The 21,240-nt window shown below is 51.7% G+C and overlaps 1 protein-coding gene across 1 annotated transcript in view; it reads right to left on the minus strand.

Annotated features, from left to right (window-relative positions):
* The window catches only part of CPLX1 (complexin 1), a 462,298-nt gene extending 451,018 nt beyond the window's left edge, over nt 1-11,280 (minus strand). Inside the window, exons 1-2 of the mRNA XM_086961656.1 lie at nt 11,024-11,280; nt 9,033-9,151 (exon numbers count right to left, since the gene is read on the minus strand). Of these exons, the coding sequence (XP_086817782.1) occupies nt 9,033-9,063 (31 nt within the window). The 5' untranslated portion in view covers nt 9,064-9,151; nt 11,024-11,280. The remainder of the gene's footprint in view (nt 1-9,032; nt 9,152-11,023) is intronic.
* Nucleotides 11,281-21,240: the final 9,960 nt, after the last annotated feature.

A 21,240-nucleotide genomic window follows, 5' to 3' on the forward strand; every position in this document is an offset into this window, starting at 1 on the left:
CCACTGTTGCCCCCTGCATGGAAGCTCCCCCTTCAAACATATAATAGGAAATAGGGTGGGAAATCATATTTAGCACAAATAACGAAATCATCAGCTGTAGCAACAGCAGAACTTGTATCCAGAAACCTGGAGGAAATCTCCCCCAACTCCCCCTCACTCACAGGCAGTGGCGCCTAGATCCCTCTTGCTCAACCATCTGTCAGGAGGGTTGTCGAAAACCCCGCCTCAGAGTCCCTCCTTAGAATCTAAATATTACTTAACCCAATACTACCTATGAGGTGCATAGTCTATCCGAGAACCTCTGACCTTGTTCATCGCGAGCTTCAAAACAAGAGCTCAGCAATTCACAGAGGTCTGGACCCCAGAGTTTTCTCACCCGGATTAGGTGTCTTCCCTCAGAATATTAGACTTCAGTTTGTCCTGCGAGTGCCCTAAACATTCTTGAGCCCTGTTCCAGCTCTGGATTAGGTGTCTTCCCTCAGAATATTAGACTTCAGTTTGTCCTGCGAGTGCCCTAAACATTCTTGAGCCCTGTTCCAGCTCTGTATTAGGTGTCTTCCCTCAGAATATTAGACTTCAGTTTGTCCTGCGAGTGCCCTAAACATTCTTGAGCCCTGTTCCAGCCCTGGCTCTTCTAAATTACATCTCTCTGTCCTGGGCCCCCTGTGCGTGTCCAAGCTACACCCGCGATCCTGAATCCCTGATTAAAGGGCTGCTCATAGAAGGTCTCAACCTATTGAAATCACCTGTTCAGCAGATTCAGACAGCTGGCTTAAATTAGTAAAGGGGTTCTAAGTCTCCAGTGGAAGCCCTTCAGTCTATCCAGTCCGTTGCCTCCTGCTGCATCTCAAAAAAAGTGGGCCCTGCCCACATGTTGGACACATAGATGGGTGGGAAAAAATAGGATGTGGTCTCTCCTCCTTTGCTTGATGTTAAGGAAAGTGTGCTGAGCTTGTGCACTCTTTTAGTGTAGTCGGGATATATCTGAATTGCTGAACCTTCCCATAGTAGGGACCGTGTGACCTGACATATTGTAGGATAATGTCTGTCCTAGTGATTGAACAACTGAGCTATTATAGCTCTCGGTGATTTTCAAAAAGGTCAGTCCAAGTAAGGTGAAGTCACAAACACTTTCAGCACGGAGGAGGGACTCCTAGTGAACACGTTGACATTGACCAGGATTGCTGGCTTTTGCCTTTGCCCTTGGACATTGCGATATTTGGAGTTATTAGTGCTTGTGACTTAGCCTCCCTGTGGATAAGGAGAACCCAGGCTTCCACTTACTTGGACTGACCTTTTTGGAATACTCTGACTGTTCTATACAAATGAATTGTACCAAGTTCAAGAAACGTGAGCCCTGACGAAGTTCCATTCCGAACGAAATGTTTTGGCTGATGTCCACTTTTAAACTGAAACTACTATAAAGGATATATTTTGGACTACATTGGAAGCTCATTGACTTCAATCTGGGGCACCTTCCTTCTCTTTATGGGCCTTTGAATGAAGTGTATCCACCACCTCCTCCGCGGTTGTGACCGTCTCCACCACTTACCTGAGGTCTAGGTGTAGAGGGTTAATATCCATGGCCATTGAGTCCATTTTTTTTCTGGGTGCGATTTGGGATCCTTTTATTGCTTCTAGAATTTTAGTAGTACCCTATTTCTGCTCTCCTCGGAGCGGGGAAGGGTCCCGGCCCCCCTCTTAGGGACCACCTGCAGCACGCTGTATTGTACTATTATGTTGGATTTGGCTCCCCTCACCGGTTTATCCTTTCCAGTGTTCACCAGCTACGTTGCGAGCCTCAAAGACAAAGTCTTATGGATGTGCTAGATGAATTCAGCTGAATGAGATCTCACCAGCCATCTGTCTGGGAGCCTCTTCAGTCCCTCTGGGTGTCTGTACATGAGTCACCGTCCACTCTGTCTGCAGACCATCAGGCTCTACGATTCACTTGGTATGCATTAAAGGACCCGCACTCAGCAGCCAGTGAGCCCCCAGGCAGAGCCCACTCAGTGTCCCGGGGGGGGGGGGGGGGGGGAGGGGGGGGGAAGCGATGCAGGGCAGAAAATCAAACTTGCCCCCAATGTTGATCCCTCAGTGGGCGTAGGCCGGTGCCCTCAACCCTGGATACGAGTCACTTCTGACCGCATGGGGCGCAGTACTATCCTATTGTGAAAAAGGCAAGGCCAATTCCTTGAGTGCACTCACCACAAATGTTCCAGGGAGGGTCACACCACAGTCACGCTGCCCAAACGAGCTAGTTGCCACTAGGGTATCGCTGCCGACCACGTTTGTGTGTGGTGCACCTGTACCTGTGTGTCCGGGTTGATTATGGCTCAATTGGCGGCTCCTGCCGGAAGGATTCACGGCTGCAGCTTCATCACGCTTCCTGGCCAACGGACCTTTCTCCCCCACATAGACACTCCCCAGGCACCCCCCACCTGCTCCCTGCTCTGCGCAGGCAATGCAGGGCGTTGGGGAGACAGATGGCTCCACCCGTTAATGCAGTTGCCCTTCTGCGGGCGACTCCTTCCTTTCCAATCTGCGGTCCCTGCCCAGTGCACCGCCTGGAAGCAGCTCGGTGACCTCCCTGCCTCGAGGGATCATCTGCGGTTGGGATACAGGCACAAGGCTGCCCACTTCACCGGTAAGACAGGGCATGGGGGAACAAGCAGGCCCACTCGCCAACAAGGCAGCCCTCCGGCGGGCACTTTCTTTACCTTCTGGTTAACAGTCCCGGCCAAGCTCGCCAGTCGGATGCAGCTCGGCGACCCCCCCCCCCCCCACCTTAAGGGATCATCTGCAGCTTAAGCTCTTGCTTATAGCGGCACATGTATGCAGCCTGCAAAAACATCAGATGCAAAGTTTGTGCTGTACGGAGTGACAGTAAAGTATCTTGACTGTCCATCCATATCTACAATGAAATCTGTCACAATACAATATCTGCTTTGTTTTCTGTGTGATTTACACCAACAACCTTTCATCTTCTGAGGCAAGAGTACAAATTCCATCAATTAGAGAGTCTCCAAGATCTACCTAAATGAAAGGGAAATAGGTTCACCTGTGATAGTATGGCCATTTTTACAGCTGACCTTCAAGATGGTGTCCTGTTGTTTAAGCTCTGTGTTTTCCTGCTGTCTTCTTAATGTTTGGTTTCAGCCACAAGTTACTCTAAGGAAAATATGTCTTCCCTCGACTTCAGCATATCTTGCAGCTGCTAACGGGTAATATTGATTTCTAAGTCATCGCTGAAGATGTATAAAATAAATTATAATTTAATGGGAACAGTAGGCGTTTCGGTCTGTCACCCAAACCTTCTGTCAGGGGCCAGGTTTATCACAGTTTATGGTGGATGAATTGCTTTTGGCTATAATTCACAGGCATGAATCCATGAACTGGATGAGATTTATGTACTTTTGCTTACAACAGTAATAACTTTGAAAAGGTCTATTTCACTGTCCTGTTCTTCTTCACCGGCAGACGACTGGCAGATCAATGGTGAGCCTGGATCAAGAGTCAAAGAAACTTTGCAGGCATGTTTCTTCTCATGTTGTACCTACTTGTGCTCTATGCCTTTGGCAGTGGAGGGGACCAGTCAACTCATATTGTAGAAACATGAAATGCTTTCTGGCAATAACAACAATTTTGACAGGAATTGTAATTGCACCTGTGATATATCTGGCGAATACTGCAAATTCATCCTGATGGTAGTGCCTGTGGGAAACTGTTCTTTCAAGAGTTTCCTGAGGTGTTGTGTCTTCAGTTTCATCGGTTACCATCTATACTACTAAAGTACTTGATCCTCATTTTCTTTTTGTCTTCTCCATGTTGTATGGCCTCTTTTCTCCATTGAACCCTCAGGGCTGTGTGAATACGCTTTTAATAAGCAGAAATTGCTAACGGATCAGCCTCTTGGAAATCTTAGTCCCTCTTTCTGTTTACTCCTAACACATTTTTGTCTCTTCTTTTTGACATTTTTTCTCGGATGCGGTGATTTTGCTGCTATCTCCACTCATATATAAAAACTGCTCAGTAAGATTTTATTAACGAAATAAATGTGTATTCATGAGTAGTGTATAGAAGTTGGCGTCTGTTCTAAATTCCTGCAATCAGGGGAGGTTTTCTAAAAAGAACTAACGATACACCTCTGAGTGGGTGAGAGTGGAGGCTGTGTTGGAACTACACACACAGGAAAGTCAGAAGCATTAACAAGATTCCCATATTTGTTGTAATGCTTAAACATAAACAGACACAGTTTCAGGTGCTTGTACCATCACTGCATAAAAACAAGTGGAGGTTTCTTCCAGTTCCACCCATATTCCCCACATAATTGTTATATATTTCTAGGATGTAGCCATTCTGACCTATATTTCCCTCTTCCTCTTCAGGACACATTGGTTTCATCTATGTATTTGGTTATTTTCCTGTGTCATATTAGTATGTGTCAAGTTGTTTCCCTATCTCGAAAAATCAATATAGTTCAGTATTCAAAATGTGAGTGAGATAGCCAGTGAGTCAGTCAGTAAGTATGTCAGTCAGTAGGCAAAACTGAACTGGTAACAGCATAGAACTTCACACTGTGAGGAGTGGTTAATTTGTAAAATGTAAGTGCCAGGGCTCTTGTCAGGAGGCCACTGTAGCTTGCACCTCACACTGCCTCTGCCATGCTACTAATGGTAGTAACAACACAACTGCTAACCATCACACTCCTACAAGTGTGACAATTTGGGGTATGCTGCGCCCCATAAGCTATAAAAATGGCTAGGGCAGCAAGTAATATTCATTTTTTATGTACAATGAATAAATAATTTACTTTTGTTGTGGTCTTCTCGAAATCAGTCAGGTAGCGCCACCTTGTGGCAGACAATCACAAGCGCTGGTGTTGATAATTATGTACCTGTGCCCAGCACTTGAAACTAACGGCTCAAATTAAGCACTGACTGTGAGTGACCACAATGTGTTCTGGCGGCGTGCAGACTTGATAGACAAAGAAACAAGTTCAGTTGAGAATTCCAAAGAAAACTTCTATTAATAATTAGGTAAGAAAATGTTATACTCTTCATGTGTAAAAGGGATTGACTTGTTGCTATGCAGCAAATGGTTAAGGCAGAACACAGTAAAATAGGTTGAACATACTTCAAATTACTCAGAATTTCAATTGATTTAGAGCTTGTGAAAGGCGGCAATGTGACTTTTCCACATTTGACTTTGAGGTTTATGTGGAGTTAGATCAGCATTTATCTATACTTTTTAGCCATATTGTCAAGGAACTCAACTTCTGGGAAATGTGAAATGTATCCTTGCAATTGCAGTTGCTTGTTGGGGTCAGGACTCAGCATTGAGCAGTGCATTTTTTAAGGCCAGCAGGGGAATGCCGACCTCAGCAGGGTGCTGAAACTTTTCTATGTTGCTTTAACCATGTGGAACCCACAGGGCAGCACTATGGACACAGAAAACAGACTATTCTCGTGTAATCAAGTGTGCAGTCAGAAAAAAAGGAAAACATTTTAAAGTTCTACTGTCCTCACTGGGGGTGCCCCTACCCCACTTGGTGGGAGAACAGAAAAGTTGAAGATGAATACTTTACATCATGATCACTTGATATTTTATGCTCCATGACAACAGGCATATTTTTCAGATTGTCAATATAGACAGTTATTTAAATATTTAAGACCTGCCCTAGGAATTCTTATATAATTGAAATTCCACATCCGCCCCTCCTGGCCTGGACAGTGGCTGGTTTAGGAAATGGTATCCAGTGAAACTCCAACCGGGTAGGTTTCGCAAAACCACCTAAACTGAAACAAGGTGGCACTTTTTGCCCTTTGTCTGTTTTTGTGTTTATTTAGCAGGGAAGTCGGTCACCTGGTAGGCCAGCTTGCTCCTTGTTCAACCACATCTGCAGGAGGCGTGTGGGTACATGGGGTTGCCTGCAACTGTGGGGTTAATTAAGCCACCACTGGTTATATAGATTATCCATGCAAATGTCAGGAAAACCCCAGCTCTTTGCTTGTTTTCGAGCAAGTAATGTTCTAAAACAAATTATTAATCGTCCTCTGCAGTTCTGAAAAACAAGCAGATTAAACTCATAAAAACAGAAATGGGAGTCGTTTTGCTAAGCGAAAAAGGCTAAATGTGGCTCATTTCAAAATAGTCAATACATAGCAAACTGTCCTGAGGAAACATTCCAATCAGCGCCTCACTGCGTCGACAAAATGTCAGAACGTTGCTGCATGATCGGTTGCAGCAGGCCTTGTGCTTTACCTCACGATGCCCTAAAATGCATGTTAAAGAAAAGAAGAGTGACGTCTGCATTAAAGCAAAGGCGAAATGGCCAGGGAAACAAAATCAGCATGGGTTAAAATGTTGCCCGCAGCCCCACACTGCAGGAGGCCCGTCCTAGCCCTAAGCCTACCAGGGAAAGGCTAGCGCGGCCGAATGGGCAGCGTTCTGCAGAGGCTCGTCAAAGGCAGCAGGCCTGGCCCCCTGCTGGTGAGACTGGCAGCTACACGACTGGAACCACAGAAGAAGCATTCCTTCTTTCTTAAACGCAGCGCTATGATTCTTTCTAGCTATGTGTAAATGCCTATTGACCTCATGCATCTGATTCCAGATATGACCCTGAACCGGGGCGTTTCCTAAAAAAAAAAAGGCACTTGCTTCTTCAGAAAGCACTAAATTTTCACATCTGTCCTTGGCAGTGTCAGGGATTTACACCCCCAACTGCGTCTTTCCGACCTTGGATCCCTTCGCATATGAAATCATTGACACGTTTCAATTTTCCCAATGGCATAATCATTTCCCCCACACTTCAGTGGGTTTTAATCATTTCGTTATTGATATAGCGGTGTCCCGGACAAGGGGGCCTGACAAACGGCCCAATGCGTGGGCGGCTTAATGGCGTGAATCCTATTTCGCCTTCTGCAGCATATTCCTGGAATCAGCAGATCTGGGTCCGCACATCCATCACCCGCTGCGGAGCAAAGCGCTGCTGGGGAATATTTAAAGGGAAAAAAATAAAGAAATGGAATCGAGGCTCGGGGCATCAGAACGCTTTGGTGGGCATCTTAATTTAACGTCGCTCTAATTATATCATCAGTTGAAGAATCGTGGTGAGAATTAGGGGTAACTTATTCTGCAGGCTCAGCCCTACATTTCAGCTCTCTTCAGCTTTCTATGTCTGGCGCCTTGATGCCCTTGGGCTAAGTAGCGCCTTATAAGACCTATTTCATTCATTCATTCAAACAATGCTACAGTCTTTCCATACTGTGGCCTTGAATGTTTCATTATTAAATGTCATCAAAAAGCCACCTGATTACGGATCACCTTCAAAGGTCCTTGGTGCTAACAGATTTGGTTCAATGCTAAACACTTTCTACTTTTTTTTATTAATACGGGCAGATTTTCCTACTGAACTGAATACTTGCAGACATTAAGTGTAAGGTGGTGATCGATCTTTGAACGTTGTACCCTCAAAGACTACAAGTGGCCCCCGGGTTGATCTCACACTTGAATCTGTCCTACACTTAGAGGTTTCAGATTTGCAACGTAATGGACTAATTGTGTTGTTAATTGAAGAGCCATTGTGTAAAAATATCCGACCCATTATTAAAAAAAAACAACTATTATAGAAAAATACCCTAAATAGCTTACTGTGGTTTGGACCAGATGTGACCTGCCCAGACATGTGTGTGGAGGGTTCTAAAGGGGTTTGGAAGGGTGCCTTACCACCCCTTACCGAAATATAAGGAGAAATGGTGACAGACATTACAACAACAAAAAAGTGGTAATAGTTGCTTAATAAAGGGGTCGAGGAAAATGGTTCAGCTATTCACATGAGCCCACCTGAAAAGACTTACACTGTGAACTGGTGCAGGGGTGCGGTTGCTGTGTTTCTGTTTGTGCACGCAGTGCTAAGGAAGCGCCGTGTTCTTTAGTTGGCGGTGTTCAGACTTGGAAACTGAACACAGCAGTTGTGTTGTATATTAATACTGGACAGGCACCATCAGTGCTGGTCACCTGCCGTCACAGAGACACCACAAGTCTTTTTTTATCAGATTTGACCGTTCTTCATATCTCATCGCCCCCTGCTTCACTCTGGTGAGCTGAGGATGGGGTGGGAGGGGTGTCTGACAAGACATAGCAGAGCACAGAGCCAGCACCTGCAGAGCTCGGCATTGCCACTCTCTGGCTCTCGGCACTCACTGCACGCTCCGTGCACGCTACCAGCAATAAAGTGGACTCGTCTGGCAATGCTGTTCTGTGTGTGTTTATGAGTACTTGCAGATTGACCGAATCTTTAGCACGCACTGTGACCAACAGAGGGCTGGTTGATGGAATGCAGATAGTCGGCTTATGCTCTGGCTGGAGTGATTGTGGCTGGGATTGTTTGCAGCATGAAGGGAACTCAGTGGCACAATGTAAAATGACGGAGTCGACCATCTCTTTCCTTGAATCCCACAAGAAACTGAAGACCTGTCTCTTCACCCAGCCCCGACCCTGGCTCGGCCCATCCAGCTACTGCTTCAGTGCGCTATACAAATACACATAAAGAATGTGACGAGGGGCCCCGAGTCTGCCATGTCTCACAGAGATTCTTTGACCTTGGACTGAATAGACCCCCCCCCCCCCCTTAAGGTTTGAGGCACCCAGAAGGAGTGAGTGGCCGCAGCTAGCAGGTAGATCTCGCAATCATTGGATGAAGAAACTTTGGAGACAAGCATGAGTACTTAGGGCCTCAAGGCGGTGAGGTGTGAAGGTGTGCACGTGTCGGGCGAGCCGGTGTCTGGACGCAGCATGTTGTTCTGTGGGTGGCGCGGACGCGCTGCCCGGGTCTCTCCCGCCCTGTTTGCTCATACAGCGCTCAGGGCGTGTCTATGAAGCCCACACTGCAGATTACCGCAGACGTGCATTCTCCCGCCTGTTCCTATGCAGAGCATCTGCATGCACGGGAGGTAGGCTCGTGAACTGCATTGCAAGACGGGGTTTCCATGTCCAAATATGTTACATACCACATTAATCAAAGCACTTACCCCCCAACGCTTGCTTCATAACAAAATCCATGATGATGGCTTCTGGTTCCTGTCTCTCAGTAAGACTTCACCGGTGTCGCATGCAGGTGCGCTGGAGCTGGGGTTCTGGGGTGCAGCCCCTGACAAACAAACAAACAAAGGGCACATATCAGAACCACCGCAACAGCATGCGTTCACTTCATTCCTCTCTTCGCGCTTTGCATCGGCGCCGCCGCTCAGAAGCTCTTGGCAGTGGGTTTTGTAAAACTATTTCCTCGCTCGGGACATAGAAAGGCGCGCTTTGCCTCGCGTCCCCAGTAATACAAACAGCACAGTCAGTAACCATATGTATTTCATCCAGTTGTTTAAAAAATGTTGGGGAGAGGGGTGCAAAAGTGCAATGCTTGTGTTTGCTCTACCTTTGCGAACTCAGTGGTGCATTGTGCATTGTACGCCTCAGTGTGTGTTTGGCCACATGTGTCTCGAAATGCAAAATACCATGCACGTGGACAGACTGTACTCTATGTGTGAACGTAAAGTCAAGGACATCGTTTGCAAACCAGACAATGACACCTGTGAGTTCTATTAAAAAGGTCAAAAAACGTTGAAATGTACGTGGAGTTTGATGAGACCACGCCCTAAGGGTTCATTCACTGCCTCGCGCGCCTTTGGCAGACAGTGTCACTTGACCTTGCAGGTTCAACTCAATGACTGCTTTAATTCACGAGGATGCGAATGAGCGGGCACCCCCTTGAAAGCCGGCTTCTCGCGCTGCTTCATTCACACACACGGTGTATGCTGCACGCGCGGGGAGGGTGGGGAGGGAGTTTACACGGAAGGAGGCGGGGGACGGGCGAGGGGGCATCTCAAGGTGAAGCGCTCCAGTCCTGTGAGTGCGATACATGCGGCAGCCGCTGCTGGCACAGGGGCGCCTGTGGAGATGGCATTGTGCTCCCACCGTCCCTGCGGCTTCCTGAAGTGAGAGAGTGACACGCGCTACTCGTCCCTCCGGTGGCGGGCACAATACAAACCACTACACTGCTTGGCGGGGGGGGGGGGGGGGGGAGGGGGGGGGGAGGTACTGTAAAACCTTAGCAACTGCGGTGCTGACGGAAATGTGATGCGGTGAAAAAGGTATAGGATATGCCAGGGTAACTTGTACAATGCGGAGTCGTAACACAGATTAGAGAGGTAGGAGCTTTGGTACTCTGGTACTCGCAGCGCTGCCAACGGAAAAGTGCTCAAGTAAAAAGCACACACTGGGTCCACTAAATATATTACTACAGTAGGAACACCGCCTGGGGAAAGCCTCGTCTAGTAAATGGAAATTGCAAAGTGGGGAACGAGTCTGCCCCCCCCCCCCCTCCCTTGCGTGGTGGAAGAGCCCCGCATTGTCCGCCTTGGTGGGAAGTGGTGAACTCCAGAGTGGGTAAAAGGGAGGTGAGGCGGTCTGCCTCCCTCTGCTGGCACCTTGGCATCACTATTCAATTACGGAAAACAACTCCGAGTGAAAGAGAAGCGGCACTCTCCTCGGAGCGCCGAGCAGTTATTTTAAGCAATGAAGGCCGGCTGCACCACGCTATCAGATATGCGTTGAAAAGCAACATGACATAATGTGTCTTTAAGCTGCCATTTTGCCCACTCACTTTGAAAGCAGCTGGTTGTAAACAAAGTTCTTTATGCTAGAAATTGCAGGAGCAGTGATGACACAGTGAGTGCATGTTTAGAGAGATTTCCAGGAACTCGGCCGATTGACTTTTCCTGAACAACACTGCGCATTGTACACAATCAACCCACAGCTACATTGAATAATGGAGTAAAGCATCCCCCAGTCTCCAAAACCCTTGCACGCCAGGATAGACAGAGAGGACAGCTGCCGGCTACAGGACGCTGCCTCCTCCTGCCACATCTGTAGCTGGAGCGCCGAGGAAGCGATTTCAGCACCGGAGCCACCGGACAGCGCCCGCCACATCCTCCACAGAGAGACGAGAAAACACAAAACATACACGTACCGGTGCCTTCACTTCCTGGTCGCAGCTACTGAGGGAGACCCGGCCCCAGCCTCCCCTCACCTATCCCACGACAGGGACTCTGCAGCGGATCTCTACCGGCCCCGGCAGCCCGTCTCCTCGCGGCGTGTCAGGCTCGGGCTGGCTCCATGTGTGGGGACGGAGCTCAAGGGCACGGAAGATGGATGGGAGCGGCCGAGGGAGGCGGGAGACGAGGAGCCCTGGCACCGACAGCAGCGTCTGAGAGAGGGACTCGGCACACCGAGAGAGGGGCTGAGACTTCTCTGAACCCGGGGAGCCGGGAGGAGACGGAGAGGAAAGGGCGGAGAGAGGACGATCAATAGCCTCCCCACTCTTCTAGTCACAACTCCCTCTTTTTTTTTTCTCTATCGCAGCATTTCCGGGACCAACCCACTCCACTGTACGACAGGATCGGCCAGCCCCTCCCACCTCCCCCTCCCTCTCCAGCAGGGAGCTCTACACACCGCCCCGGCGCCGTCGCATGCTGCATTTGTAGGTAATGGTTTGGAAGATCAGAGTGCGCGTGGAGTGGGGTGCAAGGGGAGCTGGAAGGAGGGTGCCACCAGTCCAACGGTCTTTCATGAGCTGCCCACGGCTCTCACTCGGCGCTGCTCCCACTGGCGTCTCCTTTTCCCTTTGCTGATGGCGAACAGCAAGCTCCAGTACTGCGGATGGAGCTCCTCTGCAATCTAATGTTATGCTTGGGAATTACTGGGGGCCTGGTCTAATGTATATGCACTGCCATAGTGCAATTACAATATATAGCTAGTCATACCTACTCATTTGTGTTTATGAGGCGAGGTAGATCGAACGGGAGATGGTGGGAGATGATATACTTTTCAATATAAGTAAAAATGTGCATGTTTTACAAGTCTGAAGAAGTAAATATGCTTGCACAATTAAGCCCGTGTTCATATAAACACCTGTAAAATAAGTATCTATTCATAATATTTTTTTTCCAGTGACTAAGTACTTGAACTTCCCATTATCGCTCTTTAAACTTAATTTTCTAAATTTAGGAATGTCAATTTTTCTTCGCAATTCTGCCATTCCGTTTAACTGCATGTGGTCTAGCCCTAAATATTGCTCTCGATTGGCAAACACCAATTGGCATAGCTGACTTTTACATAAGACTTTGGTAAAACTGTGCAAAACACTGCTCAAGCAGCATAAAAGTACTAGTTTGCAGAGTTTTTCTCACTCCGCGCTCCATGGAGCTCGTGGAGTTCTGAAAAGCAGAGATTTATCCTCACTCGCCAACAGTAAATTGGCGAGCGCAAACGAGGAAAATCCAATTCTAGAACACTTCCCAGTGAGATTTCTCAATGCGGGGGTTGCTGATGATCGCTACCCGCTCATTGAGAGACCTTCCCAACCTTCTGATAGCGTTGAAGATCCTGCTGCTCCACAAGACCTTCTACTCCAGCGTCAGAAAGAAGCAGTGTCCTCTTGCATAGCGCGTGATGCCGTTCGTGCTGATTTCACAGCGTGGGACAAACACCTGACGCAAAAAATCACTGAAAACAGTGCTAGGTAACATACTTCGCCGCTCACGGAACTCAGCATAGCTTGGTGGAGTTTTTTTGACACCTAGCAGAACTCTGCGAACTCCGCCCAGGCCTACATAAAAGTAATGAGTAACTACTCGCACCAACTGTGGTGAACTAATTTTTATTCGTCCATCTACATGCACTACATGTACCAGAGTGCTAAGGGGCGACCCGGAGGAGAGGCTAGTGGTGTGCGATCCATCTTGGTTGTACTGAAACGGCTCCCGTGAGCCCTGAGCTAACTAGCTCTTGGAGACGCACCTGCGCGCCGGAGAGGCATCAGGGCCTGTGACGGTTACTTGGCGGCATTCTCATCCACCCCAAACACTGCTCTGCTGACGAGGGAAACTGTCCCGAAACCCGGGCCTTGTCTCGGGTCCAGAGAACTTGGGGATAGTGAGTAACTACTCGCACCAACTGTGGTGAACTACTTTTTACTCGTCCATCTACATCATGGGTACTCACAAACTTTCTCTAAGGGGCCAAATTTACAGTGTAGTTTGTGGCCGAGGGCCGCACCGGTGGGGGCGTGGTCAGTGTGAGAGGGGGCAGGGCTAGAGACAAAAAAAAACCTGTGACCATGAGGTTGAACACAGGCCCTGGCAGCGGATGTCTTTGTCCACTGAGCCACCAGACCGAGCATACACACATATCTCTCTCTCTGTCTCCCTCCCTCTCTCTCTTTCTCTTCCTCCCTCCCTCTCTCTATTTCTTTACCTCCCTCTCTCTCTCTCTCTCTCTCTCTCTCCGTCCCTCCCTCTCTCGTCTCCCTCACTCCCTCTATCTACCTCACTCTCTCTGTCTCCCTCACTCACTCTGTCTCCCTCACTCTGTCTCCCTCACTCTCTCTGTCTCCCTCACTCTCTCTGTCTCCCTCCCTCCCTCTCTGTCTCCCTCCCTCCCTGCCTCCCTCCCTCTCTCTGTCTCCCTCCTTCTCTCTGTCTCCTTCCCTCTCTGTCTTCCTCCCTCTCTCTGTCTCCCTCCCTCCCTCTCTGTCTCCCTCCCTCTCTCTGTCTCCCTCCCTCCCTATCTCTGTCTCCCTCCCTCCCTCTCTCTGTCTTCCTCCCTCTCTCTTTCTCTACCTCCCCTCTCTGTCTCCATCCCTCTCTTTCTCTCCATCCCTCTCTTTTTCTCCCTCCCTCTCTTTTTCTCTCCCTCTCTCTCTGTCTCCCTCACTCCCTCCCACTTCCTCCCTCCCTCCCTCCATCCCTCCATCTCCCTCCCTCTCTCTGTATCCCTCCCTCTCTTGGTCTCCCTCCCTGTCTTTGTCTCCCTCCCTCTCTCCGTCTCCCTTTCTCTAACTGTCTCCCTCCCTTTCTTTAACTGTCTCCCTCCCTCTCTCTCCCTGTCTTCCTCTCTCTCTCCCTCTCACCCTCTTTCTCCCTCCCTCCCTCCCTTTGTCTCCCTCCCTCCTTATGCCTCTGTCTCCCTCCCCTCCCCTGACTCTCCCTCTCTCTCCTTCCCCGACTCTCTTTCCCTCCCTCGCCTTCCCCTGACTCACCCTCTCCCTCTCTCTCTCTCTCCCTCGCCCTCACCTGACTCTCTCTCTCTCCCTCTCCCTCCCCTGATTCTCTTCCTCCTTCCCCTCACACTCCTACCCTCCCCTCACACTCCCTCCCTCTGTCTCTCCCTCCCTCACCCTCCCCTCACTCTCCCTCCCTCTGTCTCTCCCTCCCTCGCCCTCGCCCTCCTCTGACTCTCACTCTCCCTCTCCCTCACCCTGCCCTGGCTCTCCCTCCCTCTCCCCTGACTCTCCCTCTCTCTCCCTCCCCTGACTCTCCCTCTCTCTACCTCCCTCCCCTCACTCTCCCTCCCTCCCCTCACACTCCCTCCCTCTGTCCCTCCCTCGCCCTCTCCTCACTCTCCCTCCCTCTGTCTCTCCCTCCCTCGCCCTCCCCTCACTCGCCCTCCCTCTGTCTCTCCCTCACTCGCCCTCCTCTGACTCTCACTCTCCCTCTCCCTCACCCTGCCCTGGCTCTCCCTCCCTCCCTCTCCCCTGACTCTCCCTCTCTCTCCCTCCCCTCACTCTCCCTCCCTCCCTCCCCTCACACTCCCTCCCTCTGTCTCTCCCTCCCTCGCCCTCCCCTGACTCTCACTCTCCCTCTCCATCACCCTGCCCTGGCTCTCCCTCCCTCCCTCCCTCTCCCCTGACTCTCCCTCTCTCTCCCTCCCCTGACTCTCCCTCTCTCTACCTCCCTCACCCCCCTGGCTCTCCCTCTGTCTCCCTTCCCTGACTCTCCCTCTCTCGCCCTCACTCTCCCTTCCTCAACCTCCCCTGTCTCTCCCTCCCTCTGTCTCTCCCTCCCTCTCCCCTGACTCTCCCTCTCTCTCCCTCCCCTGACTCTCCCTCTCTCTACCTCCCTCCCCTCACTCTCCCTCCCTCCCTCCCCTCACACTCCCTCCCTCTGTCTCTCCCTCCCTCGCCCTCCCCTGACTCTCACTCTCCCTCTCCCTCACCCTGCCCTGCCTCTCCCTCCCTCCCTCCCTCCCTCTCCCCTGACTCTCCCTCTCTCTCCCTCCCCTGACTCTCCCTCTCTCTACCTCCCTCACCCCCCTGGCTCTCCCTCTGTCTCCCTTCCCTGACTCTCCCTCTCTCGCCCTCACTCTCCCTTCCTCAACCTCCCCTGTCTCTCCCTCCCTCTGTCTCTCCCTCCCTCTCCCCTGACTCTCCCTCTCTCTCCCTCCCCTGACTCTCCCTCTCTCTACCTCCCTCCCTCCCTCCCCTCACACTCCCTCCCTCTGTCTCTCCCTCCCTCGCCCTCCCCTGACTCTCACTCTCCCTCTCCCTCACCCTGCCCTGGCTCTCCCTCCCTCCCTCCCTCTCCCCTGACTCTCCCTCTCTTTCCCTCCCCTGACTCTCCCTCTCTCTACCTTCCTCACCCCCCTGGCTCTCCCTCTGTCTCCCTTCCCTGACTCTCCCTCTCTCGCCCTCACTCTCCCTTCCTCAACCTCCCCTGTCTCTCCCTCCCTCTGTCTCTCCCTCCCTCTGTCTCACCCTCCCCTGACTCTCCCCCTCCCTCTCTCACTCCCTCCCTCGCCCTCCCCTGCCTCTCTCACTCCCTCAACCTCCCCTGACTCTCCCTCCCTCTGTATCTCCCTCCCTCGCCCTCTCTCTCCATCTCTGTCTCCCTATCTCTGTCTAGGCAAGGTGTATTAATTCTATTAGAAATATCACGAAAAGCAAGAGCTATTTGCTGCACACATCGAACCACCTTCCCCAGCCTTCCCAAAATCTGCAGCACATTATTAGTGACTCCCTAATGTAGAGGGTGCACGAGAGCTGGCTGGACCACTGCAGCAGAGATCAGGTGTAATCCGGAGGGCAGAGATTCCAAATAAGGCTGGGCTGATTCAGACTTTCATCCCTTCAGTGTCGATAAAACAAATGATACTCGAGGCTGCGCAGAGTGATCTCCAAGTGGATCAGTTCAATCAGTCACGGGGTTTGTCCTGATCACTGTAATTGTCCAACACCCCCCCCCCCTTTCCCCCCCCTCCTCTGTGGCAGCCCGGGATGAGTCAGCTTGCCTGGCGCGCACACAGCCGGAGCATTTCACAGGTCTTTAAAAGACCATTAAATTGTTAATGAGGCTTTGTTCTGTTTCACCTCTTCTGAGGCCCCTGCAGCTCCACTCTATGGCTGGAATTTCCCGGCCCCCCTAGAGCAGAGCCTCTCCGAGTCGGTGTTTACTAAAACTCTTGATTTTTTTTTTAAACTGGTACATGTCTGCAAGGTCCGGCGGGCCGCCAAGGAAGGCTTGCCGGGCCGCCACCGGCCCGCGGGCCGTACTATGAGTACCCCTGATCTACATGCACTACATGTACCAGAGTGCTAAGGGGCGACCCGGAGGAGAGGCTAGTGGTGTGCGATCCATCTTGGTTGTACTGAAACGGCTCCCGTGAGCCCTGAGCTGACGAGCTCTTGGAGACGCACATGCGCGCCGGAGAGGCATCAGGGCCTGTGACGGTTACTTGGCGGACTTCTCATCCACCCCAAACACTGCTCTGCTGATGAGGGAAACTGTCCCGAAACCCGGGCCATGTCTCGGGTCCAGAGAACTTGGGGATAATGAGTAACTACTCGCACCAACTGTGGTGAACTACTTTTTACTCGTCCATCTACATGCACTACATGTACCAGAGTGCTAAGGGGCGACCCGGAGGAGAGGCTAGAGGTGTGCGATCCATCTTGGTTGCACTGAAACGGCTCCCGTGAGCCCTGAGCTGACGAGCTGTTGGAGACGCACCTGCGCGCCGGAGAGGCATCAGGGCCTGTGACGGTTAATTGGCGGACTTCTCATCCACCCCAAACACTGGTCTGCTGACGAGGGAAACTGTCCCGAAACCCGGGCCATGTCTCGGGTCCAGAGAACTTGGGGATAATGAGTAACTACTCGCACCAACTGTGGTGAACTACTTTTTACTCGTCCATCTAAATGCACTACATGTACCAGAGTGCTAAGGGGCGACCCGGAGGAGAGGCTAGTGGTGTGCGATCCATCTTGGTTGTACTGAAACGGCTCCCGTGAGCCCTGAGCTGACGAGCTCTTGGAGATGCACCTGCGCGCCGGATAGGCATCAGGGCCTGTGACGGTTACTTGGCGGCCTTCTCATCCACCCCAAACACTGCTCTGCTGACGAGGGAAACTGTCCCGAAACCCGGGCCATGTCTCGGGTCCAGAGAACTTGGGGATAATGAGTAACTACTTGCACCAACTGTGGTGAACTACTTTTTACTCGTCCATCTACATGCACTACATGTACCAGAGTGCTAAGGGGCGACCCGAAGGAGAGGCTAGTGGTGTGCGATCCATCCTGGTTGTACTGAAACGGCTCCCGTGAGCCCTGAGCTGACGAGCTCTTGGAGACGCACCTGCGCGCCGGAGAGGCTTCAGGGCCTGTGACGGTTACTTGGCAGCCTTCTCATCCACCCCAAACACTGCTCTGCTGACGAGGGAAACTGTCCCGAAACCCGGGCCATGTCTCGGGTCCAGAGAACTTGGGGATAATGAGTAACTACTCGCACCAACTGTGGTTAACTACTTTTTACTCGTCCATCTACATGCACTACATGTACCAGAGTGCTAAGGGGCGACCCGGAGGAGAGGCTAGTGGTGTGCGATCCATCTTGGTTGTACTGAAACGGCGCCCGTGAGCCCTGAGCTGACGAGCTCTTGGAGACACACCAGCGCCGGAGAGGCATCAGGGCCTGTGACGGTTACTTGGCGGCCTTCTCATCCACCCCAAACACTGCTCTGCTGACGAGGGAAACTGTCCCAAAACCCGGGCCATGTCTCGGGTCCAGAGAACTTGGGGATAATGAGTAACTACTCGCACCAACTGTGGTGAACTACTTTTTACTGATCCATCTACATGCACTACATGTACCAGAGTGCTAAGGGGCGACCCGGAGGAGAGGCTAGTGGTGTGCGATCCATCTTGGTTATACTGAAACGGCTCCCGTGAGCCCTGAGCTGACGAGCTCTTGGAGACGCACCTGCGCGCCGGATAGGCATCAGGGCCTGTGACGGTTACTTGGTGGCCTTCTCATCCACCCCAAACACTGCTCTGCTGACGAGGGAAACTGTCCCGAAACCCGGGCCATGTCTCGGGTCCAGAGAACTTGGGGATAATGAGTAACTACTCGCACCAACTGTGGCGAACTACCTTTTTACTCGTCCATCTACATGCACTACATGTACCAGAGTGCTAAGGGGCTACCCAGAGGAGAGGCTAGTGGTGTGCGATCCATCTTGGTTGTACTGAAACAGCTCCCGTGAGCCCTGAGCTGACGAGCTCTTGGAGACGCACCTGCGCGCCGGAGAGGCATCAGGGCCTGTGACGGTTACTTGGCGGCCTTCTCATCCACCCCAAACACTGCTCTGCTGACGAGGGAAACTGTCCCGAAACCCGGGCCATGTCTCGGTTCCAGAGAACTTGGGGATAATGAGTAACTACTCGCACCAACTGTGGTGAACTACTTTTTACTCGTCCATCTACATGCACTACATGTACCAGAGTGCTAAGGGGCGACCCGGAGGAGAGGCTAGTGGTGTGCGATCCATCTTGGTTGTACTGAAACGGCTCCCATGAGCCCTGAGCTGACGAGCTCTTGGAGACGCACCTGCGCGCCGGATAGGCATCAGGGCCTGTGACGGTTAATTGGCGGCCTTCTCATCCACCCCAAACACTGCTCTGCTGACGAGGGAAACTGTCCCAAAACCCGGGCCATGTCTCGGGTCCAGAGAACTTGGGGATAATGAGTAACTACTCGCACCAACTGTGGTGAACTACTTTTTACTCGTCCATCTAAATGCACTACATGTACCAGAGTGCTAAGGGGCGACCCGGAGGAGAGGCTAGTGGTGTGCGATCCATCTTGGTTGTACTGAAAAGGCTCCCGTGAGCCCTGAGCTGACGAGCTTTTGGAGACGCACCTGCACGCCGGATAGGCATCAGGGCCTGTGACGGTTACTTGGCGGCCTTCTCATCCACCCCAAACACTGCTCTGCTGACGAGGGAAACTGTCCCGAAACCCGGGCCATGTCTCGGGTCCAGAGAACTTGGGGATAATGAGTAACTACTTGCACCAACTGTGGTGAACTACTTTTTACTCGTCCATCTACATGCACTACATGTACCAGAGTGCTAAGGGGCGACCCGGAGGAGAGGCTAGTGGTGTGCGATCCATCTTGGTTGTACTGAAACGGCTCCCGTGAGCCCTGAGCTGACGAGCTCTTGGAGACGCACCTGCGCGCCGGAGAGGCATCAGGGCCTGTGACGGTTACTTGGCAGCCTTCTCATCCACCCCAAACACTGCTCTGCTGACGAGGGAAACTGTCCCGAAACCCGGGCCATGTCTCGGGTCCAGAGAACTTGGGGATAATGAGTAACTACTCGCACCAACTGTGGTTAACTACTTTTTACTCGTCCATCTACATGCACTACATGTAGCGGAGTGCTAAGGGGCGACCCGGAGGAGAGGCTAGTGGTGTGCGATCCATCTTGGTTGTACTGAAACGGCTCCCGTGAGCCCTGAGCTGACGAGCTCTTGGAGACGCACCTGCGCGCCGGATAGGCATCAGGGCCTGTGACGGTTACTTGGTGGCCTTCTCATCCACCCCAAACACTGCTCTGCTGACGAGGGAAACTGTCCCGAAACCCGGGCCATGTCTCGGGTCCAGAGAACTTGGGGATAATGAGTAACTACTCACACCAACTGTGGCGAACTACCTTTTTACTAGTCCATCTACATGCACTACATGTACCAGAGTGCTAAGGGGCTACCCAGAGGAGAGGCTAGTGGTGTGCGATCCATCTTGGTTGTACTGAAACAGCTCCCGTGAGCCCTGAGCTGACGAGCTCTTGGAGACGCACCTGCGCGCCGGAGAGGCATCAGGGCCTGTGACGGTTACTTGGCGGCCTTCTCATCCACCCCAAACACTGCTCTGCTGACGAGGGAAACTGTCCCGAAACCCGGGCCATGTCTCGGTTCCAGAGAACTTGGGGATAATGAGTAACTACTCGCACCAACTGTGGTGAACTACTTTTTACTTGTCCATCTACATGCACTACATGTACCAGAGTGCTAAGGGGCGACCCGGAGGAGAGGCTAGTGGTGTGCGATCCATCTTGGTTGTACTGAAACGGCTCCCATGAGCCCTGAGCTGACGAGCTCTTGGAGACGCACCTGCGCGCCGGATAGGCATCAGGGCCTGTGACGGTTACTTGGCGGCCTTCTCATCCACCCCAAACACTGCTCTGCTGACGAGGGAAACTGTCCCGAAACCCGGGCCATGTCTCGGGTCCAGAGAACTTGGGGATAATGAGTAACTACTCGCACCAACTGTGGTTAACTACTTTTTACTCGTCCATCTACATGCACTACATGTACCAGAGTGCTAAGGGGCGACCCGGAGGAGAGGCTAGTGGTGTGCGATCCATCTTGGTTGTACTGAAACGGCTCCCGTGAGCCCTGAGCTGACGAGCTCTTGGAGACGCACCTGCGCGCCGGAGAGGCATAAGGGCCTGTGACGGTTACTTGGCGGCCTTTTCATCCACCCCAAACACTGCTCTGCTGATGAGGGAAACTGTCCCGAAACCCGGGCCATGTCTCGGGTCCAGAGAACTTGGAGATAATGAGTAACTACTCGCACCAACTGTGGTGAACTACTTTTTACTGTTCCATCTACATGCACTACATGTACCAGAGTGCTAAGGGGCGACCCGGAGGAGAGGCTAGTGGTGTGCGATCCATCTTGGTTGTACTGAAACGGCTCCCGTGAGCCCTGAGCTGAGGAGCTCTTGGAGACGCACCTGCGTGCCGGAGAGGCATCAGGGCCTGTGACGGTTACTTGGTGGCCTTCTCATCCACCCCAAACACTGCTCTGCTGACGAGGGAAACTGTCCCGAAACCCGGGCCATGTCTCGGGTCCAGAGAACTTGGGGATAATGAGTAACTACTCGCACCAACTGTGGTGAACTACCTTTTTACTCGTCCATCTACATGCACTACATGTACCAGAGTGCTAAGGGGCAACCCAGAGGAGAGGCTAGTGGTGTGCGATCCATCTTGGTTGTACTGAAACAGCTCCCGTGAGCCCTGAGCTGGCGAGCTCTTGGAGACGCACCTGCGCGCCGGAGAGGCAT

This window comes from Lissotriton vulgaris, chromosome 3_1, assembly GCF_964263255.1.
Source record: "Lissotriton vulgaris chromosome 3_1, aLisVul1.2, whole genome shotgun sequence".
Classification (NCBI taxonomy): Eukaryota; Metazoa; Chordata; class Amphibia; order Caudata; family Salamandridae; genus Lissotriton; species Lissotriton vulgaris.